The following is an 18,760-nucleotide window of genomic DNA, read 5'->3' on the forward strand; positions in this document are numbered from 1 at the left end:
TATTTTGAACTGATTCTATTTGATGTTTCCAAGTTAAGCTTTTATCAAAGATGACACCTAAAAACTTCACTGTTTTCACTTGTTCAAGTTTATGCTTATAAAGATTCAACTTAACTTCCTTATGTCTTCTATAAAAGCAAATTACTTGAGTCTTTGCGATTGACATCCTAAAACCCCATTTATTAGCCCAACCTTCCACTTTCAAAATGGCAGCCTGCATCTTTTTCTGTAAATAAACCAGATTATGTCCCCGAATCCATAGAGCACCATCATCTGCAAATAAAGATTTGCCTATACTACTATCTATCTCATCAAAAATGTCATTAATCATAATATTAAAGAGAATTGGGCTACACACACTACCTTGGGGGGTACCATTCTCTACAGCATGTCTAGAAGAGAAATTCACCCCTACCCGAATTTCTATTTCTCTACCAAACAAAAAATCCAAAATCCAATTATAAATCTTACCTCCTATACCAATTTTTCCTAATTTAATCAATAATCCTTCTTTCCATAACATATCATATGCCTTCTCAATGTCAAAGAACACAGCTATCACTAACTCTTTATTCGCTTGAGCTTTTCTTACTTCTGACTCTAGACACAGAACTGCATCCATCGTATTTCTCCCTTTACGAAAACCACTCTGGAATGGACTAAATTTATTTTTACTCTCAATAAAATAAGAAAGCCTATCAGTAACAATCCTCTCCATTATTTTCCCTAATTGAGATGTAAGAGCTATAGGTCTATAATTTGATGGGTCTGTTGCATTTTTACCAGGTTTTAAGATGGGAATTATAACTGACTGTTTCCATTCTGCCGGAATTCTCCCAGTCATCCAAATCAGATTAAACAATTTTAATATAACAGTAAGAGATGAATATTTAAAATGTTTGAACATTACATAACACACTCCATCCTTCCCCGGAGTTGATTGCTTAGCATTATTAATAACTTTTTCTAACTCATACATAGAAAAAGGCATATCTAAATCCTGGTTTGAGACTTCTCTCCTAGTAGGAACTTCTGGATTTCCATCCGATAAATCTAATTTATTACTTTTCATTTCTTCAGATAAATTTTCTGAACTATTCACCTTAATTAACGTTACTGCTAATAATTCAGCCTTTTCTTTATTACTAACCGCTATTTTCCCATTTAATTCTAAAACCGGTAAAGAAAAACTCTTTTTAACACCATTCATTTTCTTAATAACTCTCCATACCTCTGACAGTTTGGTCTCTCTTCCAATGGAATTACAGTATTGCCTCCAACAAGCCTTCTTAGCTTCTCTAACTTCCTAACTATAGCTTGTGCTTTCTTATATTGAATTAGTGCCTCAAAGGTATGACATCTTCTTACCAATTTAAAAGCTTTATTTCTTCCCCTTATAGCAATATTACATTGCTCATTCCACCATGGAGTAGACTTTTTATTTCCTCTTCCCTTTGATTTAGGAATTGAACTTTCAGCTGCATTAATAATGACAGACTTAATCTTTGAATAACACATCTCCACATCACAAAACAAATTCTCATCCAGATTATTAAATTGACTATCAACTAAATTTTTAAATAACTCCCAATTAGCGTTACTTAACTTCCATCTTGGAATCTGTCCTTCCTCTTCTTTTATCACTTCAGAACCAAATGAAACTAGAATAGGAAAATGATCACTGCCCATTGGAGAGTCAATCACCTCCCAAGAAGTAATTCCAGCTAATGTATTTGAAACCAATGTTAGGTCTAAAACACTCTTTAAATTCCTACAACAATCATATCTAGTAGTGCTGCCATCATTAAGGCAAACCAGAGAATGTAACTCAAGAAATTCTTCAACAGTCAATCCATTTACATCTGTATTAAGACTCCCCCATAAAATATTATGAGAATTGAAATCACCACACCATACAGTCTTACCTACGTTTTGATCATTTACTTCATTGAGATTCTGAATGGACAACTTCTTGTTAGCATTATAAAAATTTATCACCGACATTTGATCATTTTCTATCCAAATCTTAATAACTATTGATTCATAATTTTCCCCTATTGATTCCACTTTATATCTTATACTGTCTAGTACAAAAGTTGCTACTCCCCCTCCTTGCCTTTCTTTTCTATCATTCCTAATTGATGTATACCCAGAAATTTTGAAATCCAGATGAGGCTTAAGCCAGGTTTCTTGAATGCAAATCAGGTGAGGTTTAACTGTCAAATCTGAAATATATTTCTTAAACTCTAGACCATTACTAATAAGACTTCTTGCATTCCACTGGAAAATAATTAACATAACGAAGAGGGGCCGCCACTGCATGATTGAGGTTGAGAAGATTGTGTCTCATTTAATTTTTTCTTTATTGATTCCCAATTAACATTTTTACAGTCAAGATACTTTTGGGCTGCCTTCACTATTATTTGAATTTTTTCCGTTTTCCTTTGTGTTTGAGCAGTGCAGTTAACAACTTCTACCATGAACAATACAAAATCCTCCTTTGTCATGAGTAAAGTGTCACCTTTAATCCTAGAGCATTCTGAACAATCAGATCCTTCTTTTCCTCCTCCAGACACTTTCTTTGGGTATAATATTGATTGAACAGGAACTTTTTTCGTTGCTTCCGCATAAGTAATGCCAGTAGTGACTTTGATTTTCTGAACTTCCTCAGCTCTTTTACTAGCTATGCATCCCCTAAATCCTGAACTATGCCCACCTTCACAATTACAACATTTCAGCGGAGCCCCTTCCTCACATTTCCCATACTCATGATCCCCAGCACATCTCCCACATTTCTGTTTCCCCTTACACACTGCCGCGATATGTCCAAATTTCTGGCATTTAAAGCACCGCAGCGGCGGAGGAATAAATGGTCGGACATCATAACTCATATATCCCACAAACACTTTACCTGGTAAACTGTTCTCTTCAAATTTTAACATGATAGAAAAACTATCACTCCTCTCTCCATTTTTATTTCTTTTCAATCGTTTGGCTTCCACCACTTTCCCTCCTGAAACATTAGACTTGATCTCATCAACTGGTACATCAGGTGGAATCCCCGAAATGACTCCGCATACATACTTCTTGTCATCCAAAAGTCTTCCTCTCACATTCTCACCAAGGATTCTTTTTATATTCAGCGCCCTTTCTTTTTGTTTAATATCATTACAGATAATCAATAACAATCCATCTCTTAATATTTTAACAAATTTCACCTTTCCAACCAGTGAATTGATTTCTTTTGTCAGCTTTATTGGATTCCACTTACCAAAGGACACACCCTCTTTGACAAACTTCAGAACTATTTAAAATTCTGACATCGTAACAGTTTCTCCTTCAGCCTCGGAAACAGATGATTCTATTTGTTGTCTTGATTTTTTCCGTTTATGCTTAGCTTTTTGAATATGCCAAGGTCCTTCATTATCCACATCATCAGCACCCTCTTCCATTTCCGCAAAATCACTACCTGATACATTTCCCTCTGACATCCTTCCAACCATTCACAGTCTGATCGTGCCTCTTCCGCCTTTGCTCCACCTGCCCCACATTTAGCTTAATTCTTTTGGTGTTTATTGACGGTTGGCAAACAACGAATCAGGACATTATCGCCACCAACTGGTCTGGAGGACAGACTGCAGCGTCACTTTAGTCTATAATCCTACAAACGCATGCATTTGTCTAAGATAATTAGATATTGCCTGTGTAAGTCGGAAAATTGTAATTTTGTAGCATTATTATAGTGTAATGATTGAAAACATGTTGTTTACTTAGACAGTTCATAAGACACTTTATTGTTAGCAATGTCCCTTAAAACACACGCCACTGTCTGTTGCACTGTGAGGTTAATCTACCTTTATTGTATTGTTCCTGGGGTAGTCTTGGGATTCTGGGGGCGTATTTTCCCTGGATCCTGGCTGAACCCTGAGACTTGGGTTCTGATCCGTATGTAGTCTGGATTTGGGGCCGGTTCATGCACTGCATGTTTGCACTGTGGATTTTCAACATGGTTTTGGGCTCTTTATGCCACGTCTTGTCCTCAGTTGTGAGGTGGATCGCAGTGGGGTGGTGGTGGTCCTGTGTCTGGATGATCCAGCAGTCTCTGTGTGAGCCTGTCTCTGTGTGGGTCTGTCAGGGTTGGGGTCGCTGAGCTCTCATTATGTTGGACTTCACAACAACCATCGTCTTGTACCAGGTTAGGATTGGCTTTTTTACTTATCACTTGGCGGCTGGGATGTTTATGGACCTGTGAGGGGCTGCTTCCTTTTTCACAGTTGGTGCGTTGGCTTTTCTGTAGCATCCTTCCTACTGGTGGTGTAGTCGGCAAGTTGAGAGGCTTGTGTTTTTGGCTTATTTGTGCATGAAGTGGTGAACGTGCTTGTGTTGGCTGGTGTTTGCATTTTAATTGGCCCCTTTTATAAAATAAATTTATGAATACACATAAAAATAATTTGAACATAAAAAGACAGTAATCTAAATGCGCAGCAGAAAAGAGCCAATAATTACAGCTTTAAACTTCCAGATTATGTTTTTTGAGAAGTGGTTTAACTTGAATTGAATACTTTGGCAAGAGCAGTTTCAGTACTGTGATGTTGACAGAAGCCTGATTGATGGACATCAAAACAGTTGTTCAGGGCTAGAAAGCCTTTTATCTGTTGAAAAATAATTTTTTCTAACATTTTAGCCAAAAAAGGTACATTTGATATTGGTTGATGATTGTTTAGAATGGATGAGTCTAGATTATGTTTTTTGAGAAGTGGTTTATCCACCGCAGTCTTTAAAACCTGAGGGAAGACTCCAGAGGAGAGTGACTTATTAATTTTTTGTAAAAGATCAGGAGCAAAAACATCGGAGACCTTTAGGAATAAACTTGTGGGTATAAAGTCAAGGGAACAGTTTCATGAGAAAGGTTTGTTATTTATTTAACACCTGTGTGGGGCATGGGCATTATTCTTTTCAATGTATGTCTATTTAACACATATTTTACACATTTGTGGTAAGTAAAAAGAGTCATCCATTGTATTTTCATTAATATGTTTCATACTAATCACATGATCCATATCAAGTAACTGTTAGTTTTAAAAAAAAATCCATCTAAATACAGAATTAGGCTCTAAATCTTGCCTCGTTTTTTCAGTCATTGAACGATTTTGCCTGCCACCTGAAGGCAAAGTTACATACAAACAGGTACTGAAGTTGACGAAGAAATATTCAGTGACCTCCTTAGACAAGGCAATGTGGTACTGACAGTTTTCTGCTATGATGGTGAGATACCAAAGCAAATTAAATCAACTGTTATACAGATTTGACCAAAGAATGTCACTGATGTCTATTGTCTCTTTCTTCAGAGTTCTCAGAATGATCATCTGCTTCTGAGTCTGACTCGAGCTTCGACTCAAATGCATCAACATCAACAATACTAATGGATGAGATACCACGCAAGAAGCAAAAACCTGAGAATCCTAATAACTCAGTGTCTGCTAAGAATGTAACAATATTTTTTGTCTGCTAACACATCTAGTAAGTACCTAGATATATCTGAAGATAGTTGACTGTTCAGAGTACTCATAAAGTTCTGATATTATATCTGAAAACTTTTATAAATTTGTCCTCAGGCTATGACCAAGAAACGGCCTCGCTGTTACTTCTCTTACATCTCCTTCCACCGCAACCAGGAGGACAGAAGTCTCCAAAAATCAGTGCAAGTGATGCAGTTGAGAGATTTATTGTCTTTCATAAGGTAATTGAAATTTAAAATATGCAAAATTATCTGTCTATTTCCTTTTATAGACATGCATAAATACAGATGTTTGAATGACAGCTTTGAAGATGTCTGGGCATACTTACATTTATTTTTGATGTAACATGTATCGTAAAGCTGTATGTTTTGTTTCTTATGTTTGGTGTATATCTTTTTAATTTTAGTCATGCTGCAGTTTAGAGGAGCATCTCCGGGGTCAACAGGGTCTGCAGCCATACCTCCTTGCTGTTGGGCGTCAGAGAAGCAAGATTGACAGTGATAGGTTTATTTTGTCACAACCTGCAAAGAACCAGCCAGAGACAGAGATTAGGTTTCTTTTGATTTCTTTTCTGCAGAATAGGAGAATTGAGAACAGACGCGACGAATCGCTGTCAAACACTGTCTGGACTCAATTCTGCCAGTTCTTTCTTTGCATTTCTCTTTATTGTATAGAAAAAGGAGGTTGGGCTTCTCTTCACACAGTCACACAGAGAATTGACCAACCGTCTTTACATTCTGGAACCTCTCATGGACATGCCCTTATAAGGGCATGTGGCTGACCACAACTAATCAGTTACATATGGAACTAATAACACATGAATGTTTAACGTTTTTAGCTTCTAAGCAAACATCCTAAACAAAGTTAATAACATACTACAAAAGAAAGAGAAGTTAAGTAAATATAAAAAGAAGAATAATATGAGAGTAATAATATAAAAAGAATAATATAAAAAGAATAATATGAAAACATAACTTGTAAAATAAACTCATGAGTAAATGAACAGGAGGATAATTTTCCTAACAGACAGCTTCTACATCGTCATGGATAAGTGCCTCATCCCATGCCAGACAAACGGTTCTCTTGGAGCATTTGATGAGCTATTCAAAGCACATTTTGTGAACATTGTCTTTTCTCCTATTCTCACTATGGGTATGACGATATATTTGAAACATTTGATTGTTGAACACCATAGACTCTTTAAGTTCTTGTATTCACATCGAAATTTGATACCTAAGCATCATTTTATGATCCACTATCCATCTTCCATTAGGAAAATAGGTCCATTGTTACATATGTGGTCTATGAGGTTTGAGGCTAAACACAAAATGTTTAAAGAATATTTTAAAAACTTTTAAAATATAACCAAATCACTTACAAAAAAGCATCAGATGGCCACAGCTTATCATTGGGAAACAATAAGTATTAAAGAAAATGAGCATGGGCCTCTCAAACCATTTTCACTTAAAGATGAAGATGTGGTCAACAAAGAAATGCTTCAAATGATTTCATCAGGAGATGTTTTCTCAACCAGCTGGGTTAGAGTTGAGGGTGTTGAATACAGACCAGGACTTGCTGTTTGCAGCACAATTCAAGATGAGATGCCAGTGTTTTGTCAGATAAGTGATGTACTTTTAGTTGACAATACCTTTCTTTTGTTATCTAAACAGCTATTCACAGAAACATTTGATGATCATCATCATGCTTTCAGGATTGTTCAAAGTGAAGAAAGGCATTTAGTAAAGAAAACTTAAATTTCATAAGCCTTTTGATATTCAAAACTCTTATGGCGTTTCTAATGAATGCTTGTTCATCGTACCACAATTTAAAATGTTGGAAACACAGCTGCAAAAATAAAGTGTTCAAAATTGATGTACTTGTGTCAAATGTTTTTTCTTAATAATTATAATTAATCATAATCATAAAGTAACTTTTTTTGGAGTAAATAACACTTGAAAGTGTTAAATCAACACTAAAAGTGGTACATTTTGTTCTTGGATCAGTGTTATCCATTATATGGATGAACCCTGTTTTGTGAGTTAAATAAGTAACTCTGATAAAGTGTTAAAATTTTAACTATATTGAAAGTGTTAATTTAACTCTGAAGAGTGTGGACTATATAAACACTGAAAAAGTGTTAAAATCCACTCTGTGGGAGTTAAATTAACACTGGGCTTTTTGCTGGGATCCTAGGTAAGTCCTGTTTGGTGGAAAATATAGTTAATTGTTTCCTAACAACAGACACAGAGGAGTTCACTGTCTCCCTTATTTTCACCGTTTTATTAATGAAAAAGGTGGTCAATTTGTCACAGGCCTCAGAGGAGAAAAATTTACAGTTAACAGAAGGTGGATTTGTCAATCTGTCAACAACCAAGAACAGAGCACGAGAGTTGTTGGCAGAGGTAGAGATGACATTTGGGAAAAAAAAAAACAACTCTTGCATTTCTCAGTTTATCTTTGAAGATATCTAAATGGGTTTGTACTTTAGTTTTACGCCACCGACGTTCTGCTTTCCGGGACTCTTTTTTTCCCTTTTCTAACTGACTCAAAATTTCTCCAAGGTGGTTTACGTTTCCCAGAGATTACTTTTGTAGTAACAGGAGCAATGGTGTCAATAACCTTCTGAATTGTAAAAATAAACTTGTCTGTTAAATCACTCAGAGAAGTACAGGAGTGTATAGCAGTTGAAGGAACAGCCTGAATAAATCGATCGGCAGTAGTTTCTGTAATGCATCTTTTAGAAATAACTTGTGTATGGTTGTCTTTTTGAGCAGGGCAGACTGATAGAAGCTGCTACACAATCGGCGCCATCGGACCTTTGACTAACAGCAGGCAAGGCAGGTTTGGTGCCTTGCTCAAGGACTCAACAACTGAGATGGATGTGGGGAGTTTGAACCGGCAACCCATCAGTTACAGGAACCACAGTGGCTACAACCAGTTTAGCTGTAGTACCACCATCTACTGGGTTCAAGTATGAGGCACAACATACACTAAAGGAAAACTCAAAACTTTTAATCTTCAATGAAATGTTACACTTTAACTTCTTTCTAAAATACATATATAAATACACATAAAAATTGTTTCAACATAAATGCATGCAGCAAAAAAGAGCAAAATATTACAGCTAAAACTAGAGAAAAAAAGCAAAATATTAAAAATAATCACATGTACTATGTGCAATCAATGCATGAAAATTAGTTTGTGGTGAATCTTGCATTTTCTTTAAAGTACAAATGCGTTTTCTTTCATTTGAATAGATTTTAATTAGGTAGAGTAAAACTGGTCACAATAATTTGAAAGAAATCTCATTTTACTTTAAAGACAAAACTATCACAAATACTTTTTTTGCAGATGTTTTGAAAACACTCAATTCTGTACATTCTATTGTTGATTTTAAAAACTACAAAAATAAACCCCACTCACTCTCTATGGTACAGAATAATACAAATCAATCCCTCAAGTCCAATCATGTGAGAATGTTCTGGAAGGGAGTCCATGTCCGGTCAAACTCTGTTAATGCATGAAATAGTCAGTGGGCCCCCAAGCCTCTTCATCTATCAGCATCAGTACTGGCACTCCTCAGGGCTGTGTGCTGAGCCCTCTGCTCTTCACGTTGTACACACACAACATACAGTTTGACATAAATAAAGTATGTTAATACAATAACATACAGTTCATCATTATTGTTTTTTATACAGAATATACCAGAAAAATAAAACATCAATGAAGGAAAATGTGTCATGGTTGAACATCTCCAAGTATCCAAATGATCACATTTAACAAATACAATTTTCAGCTTTATAGACATGAAACCCCTCCAGTCTTTCATTCTAGTTTTAAACCAAATCAGTTCTATAGTGAACCTCAACATAGGACATGTATGGAAAATACTTCTACTGCTTTTCACCTGTGTGACGCCTCAAGTGGTGAATTAAACTCACCTTGTGACGAAAACTTTCTCCACAGGTCACACATGAAAATGGTTTTTCACCAGTGTGAATCATCATATGCTTAGTTAAAACCTGTTTTTGACTAAAACTTTTTCCACATTTCACACATGAAAACGGCTTTTCACCAGTGTGAATCATCATGTGCTTAGTTAAAACCTGTTTTTGACTAAAACTTTTGCCACAGTTCACACATGAAAACGGCTTTTCACCAGTGTGAATCATCATGTGCCGAGTTAAATCCTGTTTTCGACTAAAACTTTTTCCACAGTTCTCACATGAAAACGGCTTTTCACCAGTGTGAATCATCATGTGTTCAGTTAAACTAAGTTTTCGACTAAAACTTTTTCCACAGTTCACACATGAAAACGGCTTTTCAACAGTGTGAATCATCATGTGCTGAGTTAAAGTACCTTTTTGACTAAAACTTTTACCACAGTTCACACATGAAAACGGCTTTTCACCTGTGTGAATCATCATGTGCTGAGTTAAATTCTGTTTTTGACTAAAACCGTTTCCACAGTTCACACATGAAAACGGCTTTTCACCAGTGTGAATCATCATGTGCTGAGTTAAATGCTGTTTTTGACTAAAACCTTTTCCACAGTTCACACATGAAAACGGCTTTTCACCTGTGTGAATCATCATGTGCTGAGTTAAATGCTGTTTTTGACTAAAACCTTTTCCACAGTTCACACATGAAAACGGCTTTTCACCAGTGTGAATCATCATGTGTTCAGTTAAACTAAGTTTTCGACTAAAACCTTTTCCACAGTTCACACATGAAAACGGCTTTTCACCAGTGTGAATCATCATGTGCTGAGTTAAATGCTGTTTGTGACTAAAACTTTTTCCACATTTCACACATGAAAACGGCTTTTCACCAGTGTGAATCATCATGTGCAGAGTTAAAACCTGTTTTTGACTAAAACCTTTTCCACATTTCACACATGAAAACGGCTTTTCACCAGTGTGAATCATCATGTGCCGAGTTAAATGCTGTTTGTGACTAAAACTTTTTCCACAGGTCACACATGAAAACGGCTTTTCACCAGTGTGAATCATCATGTGCTGAGTTAAAACCTGTTTTTGACTAAAACCTTTTCCACATTTCACACATGAAAACGGCTTTTCACCAGTGTGAATCATCATGTGCTGAGTTAAAACCTGTTTTTGACTAAAACCTTTTCCACAGTTCACACATGAAAATGGCTTTTCACCAGTGTGAATCATCATGTGCCGAGTTAAATGCTGTTTTTGACTAAACCCTTTTCCACAGTTCACACATGAAAACGGCTTTTCACCAGTGTGAATCATCACGTGCTGAGTTAAATGCTGTTTGTGACTAAAACTTTTTCCACATTTCACACATGAAAACGGCTTTTCACCAGTGTGAATCATCATGTGCTGAGTTAAAACGTGTTTGTGACTAAAACTTTTTCCACATTTCACACATGAAAACGGCTTTACACCCGTATGAGTTCTCAAATGAGCATCAAAAACAGATTTGAAAGCAAAACACTTTTTACAGATGTCACATGAGAAAGGTTTTCTTCTTTCCTGATTTTGGTTCTCAGCTTCAGCAGCTTCCTGGAAAATGTCTTGGTTCCTGTTTGGTTCTGATTCAATGTGGTCTGTTTGCTCATCAACAGGAACCAACATGCAGGTATCAGTCTCCTGTTTCAATTCAATCTGTTCTTCAGCCTGACTGCAGTAAACTTCTTTCTCTTCCACTTTTATCTGATGATCTTCAGGCTCTTCCTGTTCTTGTTTCACCTGCACAGGTTCTAACTCCTCCTGGTCCAGAGTGGATCTCCTCTCCTGGTTATAAACGTTACACTTCAGGGAATCTGGAGAAGAAAACAGAGAAAAAGAGTAATTGTTAACTTTACTGAAGTAAATCGTTTAAGGCAGAAATGAACAAAAAACCATTTGAAAATTCAAGAGCGTAGACAGAGATATAGATGAATCGACATATCCAGTTGACATTTGGAGAATTCTCAAATGAACGGATTTTAAACAAATACTATAAATTATATTCAAATTTCATTTTAGTCCACTTTTTTAAAAGCCCTGAGGAACTCCATCCAATCATTTGACTCATGAGCCGATGCACCGCGGTGCTTCATTTGCTCTTCTGTGACATCAACTGGACAATATATGTAAAATAGGCAACGTGAAAACAACATGAAGCTTTACAATGAATAAACAAGTTTAAAATGTTTGTGATTCTGATACATAAATTCTGATTAATCTGGTTGTATGAAACAATGGCTGGATCCAAAAGAAAACTAGAAACAAATAGAAAAGAGGGTTGTGATTGGCTTGTTACTCGCTATGTCACCAGGGACAACGATTTATTACTAAAAAATAAAAACTTTAACTGCTCAGGTTTAGGTGAGTTCTCTGTCTTACCCGCTTCATTACTCAACACATCACTAATGTAAAGTTTGATCTTTGTTATTTGCTTGTCAAACTGGAAAAAATAAACTATAAAAGCAATCTTCAAGTTGTTTGGACATTGAACTTCTTTTATTTATGTAACTGTTTGGTGTATTAGTTGAAAAATGTGTTTACATGAAGTAGCTGTAAATTCCCACCCATATTGGGCCCATGAATGCACCTTTGCCCATAGTCATTGTGCCCCATTTCCCCCGTAGACTATAAATAAACGCCTCATGGACCGCTCTTGCCTATTGTTACTGAAGAGATTTAGGGCGGCCATCTTGGAGCGGTCGACCGTTCCACTCAGCTTTATGTTTAACAGACTCAATGACGTATCAGCGCATTTATCAATCATAACTCGCTAAATACTAAACAGATATTTACCAATTTTTCTGTAAACCTTATTAAAAGGTTAGCAACATTTACAAGGAAATAATTTTTAAAGTATTTTTGAATGACTGATATAAGGTTGAGCATATTTAACTATTCTTAGTGGGGAAAACAGAATAGAGTCAGAATAGAATGTGTTGATATTTCTGTATTATGATTATTTTACAAAGCACACAACCAGTCATAATTTTTTGTTATATGTTATTTAGTAATATCAATACATATTTATATAAATATACAAACACAAAATAATACAATCAGAGAGAAATAAAGATGCTTAAATAATTATTAATGCTGAATAATATGCATAAAACTACACATATTTATATGGACATGCGTATATACATAATATCTATATAGGTTTTATTCATGTTTTCCAGCCGAGGAGGAGCTTAAGAGAGATTCAGCAGCTGAAATTCATCAGTGCAGTGAATCCGTCTCTCCTTAAAGACATTCCCCACTTCTTCCTCACATGGTCTTTATGAAACCTTCAAAACAAAAACAGGAGCTATTTTACTTTAGACAGAGTGAAAGAATTTCATATAAATAAGAGTCTTTGCCACCTTGTGTGGAATAATCTAAATCAATGTTAGGGAATATTTAAAACTTTTTAAGATTTACAAAATCTCGGTTAGCCTTCATAGCGGGGCTGAACCCCGGTATTACACTAAGCTGATAGCTAATATTAGCTGTTGTTTTGTCAGTGGACATAAATACAGTATAGTAATATTCTAATCACAAAATATAAACTGTAATATGTCCATCTTACTTGTGAAACGTTATCGTCCGAGATCTCGCGTCATTAGTCTGTCGATCTGAACACAAATATCTGGCAGTGCTGAGGCATCTTCTGCTGTTTTGGTTTAGCCAAGTAGGAGGGACGACCGCTCCAAGATGGCCGCCGTATTTCCTACGCCAGAGCAGCCATGCGGGGTCTACTCATTATATTATGTCTGTGCTTTTCCCCACCTTCACTTCCAGTTCACAGCATTGTCGGGCTTATTAGTGCAGATAGGCACCGAGTGTGGCAGCCAAGCTATGAGTGTTGTTGTGTGCAGTTGGATGTCTGTCGGATGAGCGCTGGCGCCGCAGGATCATCAATATATGTGCTGCTGGTAGGATAAATGGATTTTTGATGCGTCACTTGTGGCTGGTTCTGTGTAACGTCAGTGTCGCTTTTTATATTGTTGCTACTAGGCCTGTCACGATAACAAATTTTGCTGAACGATTAATCGTCTCAAAAATTATTGCGATAAACGATAATATTGTTTGAAGACCATTTTACACTGATTTAATGGAAATGACGTAATAATGCATGCGATTTCCTGCCAAAGATAGATACACTTTATTTTCAAAAGAACATTTAACACTGGAACTGATAAACAAAACAACCAAAACCATAAATAACATGGATTCTCAGTCTCCATTAATAAAAAATCTACTTGAACAAAAATTAAACAACATAAAGCCAAAGTGGAAATAAATACTGCATTCAACCAAAAGAGTGCAGATTATAAAGTCTGTATATCATGTTGCCCTATAGTAATAATTAGATTTAAATAGAGAAGATGGGCACATCGACTACCCGATGCAATAGTTCACACTACACAATCCCCCCCCTCTCCATACGACAATTTTAGAACGTTGATCGTTCTCTAAGATTGTCGCTTGCGATTTCGTAACTGATCATCCTGTAGTGTGTGGTGTGTGCTACTAATTTGGTTTGCAGTTGTTTTAAGTCTCAGACTGCTCCTAGTGTTTGTTCTGGGTTGCTGTGCTTCATTGGGTTTTAAATTAGAATAATAAAGTCTATTTTTAATATTATAAAAGTATGTATAAATAAAATATATTTTGTATACTACTTCTGTTTCATAATTTTAAGCCAGACTTGCCTGGGTACTTTTAATAGGGAGAGCCTAGGCCACTTGATATTATTTGAAACTCCACGTCGTCTGTCACGATCCGGGTTTTCTCATGTGTTACACCTACGTATGAAACATCACCTCAATGCAGCAGTGGCTTGTTGATTGGACTTTTATATGAGGTTTAGTTTGACAGATAATAACACCTCTATTATTGTTTCATGCTGTTTGCTTTGCAAGGCTTTACTAGCTTATATATGCACATTCCAATTAGTAATTACCTGAGATCATTGGACGAAGCTGAAGTTGGTTTCCGATTCCAGCTTCTGATTCAGGAAATGGCTAAAGGGCGAGTCCACTTAATTTTTCACTACCTTCCACATCTTTAATAGAGTCTAGTTTAAAAACTACAACAGCTAGACTCTTCTGACCTGGACTGGGTTAATCTGCTCTCACAGCAGAATATTTATAACCATGTTTCTGATTTGTGAAACTTCAATAAAGGTTGATTTCACCACTTTTTAATCTCTGTTATAGTATAACTGCTCAAATTCCCAAACTACCATAACACCTAAACTCTTGAAACCTGGACAAGATTATTTTCAACTAACAGCAGAATATTTAAAACCATCTTTGTGATTTGTGAAACTTTTATCCAATTTGTGGAACTTCAATAAAATGCCGTTTTTACCCATCTTTGCATCCAGCTCATATTAAAACTGCTCTAATGCCAAAACTACAACAACTACGTATTTCAAACTTGGACTAGATTATTCTTCTCTAATAGCAGAATATTTTAATTCATGTTTGGGATTTATGAAACTTCACTAAAGTTTAGATTACTATTCACACTTGTTCCATGCAGTTTTTTTAAATTCCAATTCAATTCTAATTCAAAACCACTTAATTAATCCTAATGGGAAATTAAATGTTGGTGTTACTCATGAATTCTTCCAAGAGTTATTGTAGATGGAGATGGTTGTTGGAAGGAAAGATCTTCTGCAGCCGTCTGTTACATAAAGTTTCACAAATCAGAAAAAAGTTTCACAAATCCCAAACCAACTTCAGCTTCGTGTAGTTAAAGGAGGAAAAGCCATAAAAAGGTCATTTTATTTCTACATCAATAAGCCATTTTCACAGCGTAATTGTGATTCCTGCGTTCATTTACCGGTTAACAAAACATTTATACGGGAAAAGAACATTTACTAAAATGATCCTCATACAGAAAGGTGCAGACATTTAGACCTTAACCTGCATCCAAACGCTGGTGGTTCCTACCTATTCGGTGTAAGATTATCTGGGGCCTCCGGGAGAAATCCAGCAGTCTGCGATGATCATCCATCTCTTCCTCCGACTTGACGATGATTTCTTTAAACTCTGTGAATGTTTCTTCAGCAGCAGTTAACGGCTCGTTGATAAACTCGTTTAGAGAAACAGTCGAACATTCAACCAAACAGACCATGCGCCATTTTCTTTCGTTCCGCTTCCTTCTTCTTCTTCTTTTTGGTTTTAATGGCGGTTGGCAAGCAACTTAATGGTGTGCATTACCGCCACCTACTGGTATGGAGTGTGGATCAGGACGCAACTTAAAAAAAAAAAAAAACAAAAAAAAAAACGAAATCCTTTCTATCAGTTTAGTTTTCTTAAGAAATTTTATGAAATAACATAAATATTCAGAGGAAGAGGAATATCCCAAAATATCTGGAATTTTTAACTGAAACTTATTCTTTAGAAGCCTATATTCTAATTTCCTTCTCTCCTCGGAGTACTTTGGACATAACAATAAAACATGTTCTACTGTCTCTTCTTGAAGACAAAGATCACAATTACCTGATGGATGTTTCCCCATTTTAAATAGTGTACTGTTTAAACCTGTATGACCAAAACGTAATCTGGATATAATGTTTTCTTCTTTTCTACTTCTTTCTGTTGCCCTCATTGCACCAACTGACCTTTGAATACGATAAAGCCATCTACCAGTTCTTTCTTCTTCCCACTGCTTCTGCCATCTTTCCTTAACCTTTTGTCTTATAATAGATTTTACTTCCTCTTTACTAAAAGGAATCAGTATCTCAATGGAGCTGTTTTTTGAAGCTTGTTTTGCATATTTGTCTGCCAACTCATTTCCTGTTATTCCTATATGCGATGGAACCCATGTAAAAATGACAATTAATCCCATGGCCTGAATTCTATAAAGTATTAACTGAATCTCAAATAAAAGGTCTGTCCTACTATTAGACTGATTATGTTTAATTGAATATAATGATGAACTTGAATCAGAACAAATTAAACTTCTCAGAGGACGAACCTCTTCAATCCACCCTAATGCCAGAATTATTCCCATCATTTCCCCTGTAAACACTGAGACGTCATCAGAAATCCTCTTACATTTTTTAATACTAAATCCTGGAACGATAAACGACACCCCATTGTTGCTACTTAAACTTTTAGATGCATCTGTATACACTTGAACATAATCAAAGTATTTATTTTCTATATATGCTTGCACTGAGTATGATTCTAAAATATTTCCTTTTTTCCTCTTCTCCAACAAAGATAAATCCACAATGATTTCATGAAACAGAGATGGATGGACCGGTGACAATGGAACTGTTTCACTCATTTTTATAGATGATAAATCAAAATCTTTTATGTCCCTCTCTATCTCCCAACCAAAGGATTTTAAAGTCTTTTTCCCCTTTTCCCAGCTAGGTTTTAAAATTTCTTGACATGGATGGTTTTCATACTGACCCTTTAAATAACTCCAGTAAGATAATCTTAACTGTAATCTTCTGAGGTAAAGTGGTATTTCCCCCATTTCAATTAACAAAGCTGAGATCGGAGTTGTTCTGATGGCTCCTGTACACAACCTCAAGGCTTGATACTGAATAATGTCTAATTTTTTAAGTAGTGTTTCTGATGCTGATCCAAAGGCCAGGCTACCATAATCTAATACAGATCTTATTAAACCCGTATATATTATTTTCAATGCTTTTCTCTCAGCGCCCCATGGCCTGACACCTCATAATATTTAAAACTCTCTTACATTTATCCACTACTTTTTGAATATGTCTACTCCAAGTGAGTTTTTCATCCATCCACAAACCCAAAAATTTAAACTCATTTACTCTTTCTAAATCATGTTTATACAAATACAATTTTAAATCATTAGATACTTTCTTTCTAGTGAAAAATAAGGTCTTTGTTTTATCTATTGAAATTTTAAAACCCCAATTATATGACCACTCTTCTATACTATATATTGCTTCTTGTAATTTCTTAACTATAAATTTCAAGTTCTTACCTCTCTTCCAAATTGCTCCATCATCAGCAAATAATGAACAACCTATACCACTCTCCAAATTGTCAAACATATCATTAATCATAATAGAGAAAAACAAAGGACTCACAATACTTCCTTGAGGAGTTCCATTTTCAACTAAATATTTTTCTGACAACTGTTGACCTATTCTTACTTGTATAGATCTATTATGTAAAAAATCTTTTATCCAATTAAACATTGACCCTCTAACCCCCATTTTCCTTAATTTAATTAAAAATCCTTCTTTCCACATCATATCATAGGCTTTCTCTATGTCAAAGAAAACCGCCACCACACTCTCCTTATTAACTTGCCCTTTTCTGATTTCATGTTCTAAACACAAAATAGGGTCCATAGTGCTTCTACCTTTCCTAAATCCACTTTGAAATTTTGACAGATACCCCTTCTTTTCCACAAAATAACTCAGTCTTTCATTTATCATTCTTTCCATTATTTTGCATATATGTGAAGTTAAAGCAATGGGTCTATAACTTGTAGGATTTGACTTCTCTTTCCCTGGTTTTAAGATTGGAACTATAATTGCTTCCTTCCATGCCACAGGTAAATAACCCCCTTCCCATATCTTATTAAAGAAATCTAATAATATCTTTTTAGATGAAATACTAAGTTTTTTAATCATAATATAAGAAATATTGTCTTTTCCTGGAGAAGAATTTTTTGTTTTCCTTAAAGCGTTGTTTAATTCAAATAATGAAAAGGAATTATTCAATAGATCATTATATTCTGTATCTACTTCTAACAGGTTAATATTTTCCTTAATAATAGAAACTCTTTTCCTTATTTCTTCTGTATTTAAATTATTGCTACTATGAATTTCAACAAATTTCCTAGCCATCATATTTGAATTCTCCTCCTCATTTAGAGCCATTTCATCTCCATTCTTAAGAACTGGATATCCATATTCACTTCTAATTCCATTCATTCGTTTAATCATTCCCCAAATTTTTGAAATCTTTGTTTCCCTTCCTACTGTATTACAGAAATTTCCCCAATAAACCTTTTTAGCGCTTTTTACCGTTCTTTTAACCAAAGCTTGTGACTTTTTATATCCCAGCAAATTCTCAAAATTCTGATTTCTCTTTAACAACGTAAAGGCTTTATTTCTGGATTTAATTGCCAAATCACATTCCTTTGTCCACCATGGTACAATTTTTTTCTTATACTTTCCTTTTTTCCTTTGAATTGTTCCATGTGCTGCTCCTGAAATAGCTTCACAAATAGAAGAGTTTACACTATCTATATCCAAATCAAAAT

General features: G+C 35.4%; 1 protein-coding gene across 1 annotated transcript; it reads right to left on the reverse strand.

The window, feature by feature from the left end:
• Positions 1-9,334: 9,334 nt before the first annotated feature.
• On the reverse strand, positions 9,335-10,951 carry LOC116730934 (gastrula zinc finger protein XlCGF57.1-like; the record flags this gene model as incomplete). The annotated part of the gene is made up of 1 exon (XM_032580506.1): positions 9,335-10,951. A coding segment is annotated over one exon (1,539 nt), but the record flags the coding sequence as incomplete, so codon positions are not given.
• Between the last annotated feature and the right edge of the window lie 7,809 nt (positions 10,952-18,760).

Source organism: Xiphophorus hellerii, chromosome 13, assembly GCF_003331165.1.
Source record: "Xiphophorus hellerii strain 12219 chromosome 13, Xiphophorus_hellerii-4.1, whole genome shotgun sequence".
NCBI lineage: Eukaryota > Metazoa > Chordata > Actinopteri > Cyprinodontiformes > Poeciliidae > Xiphophorus > Xiphophorus hellerii.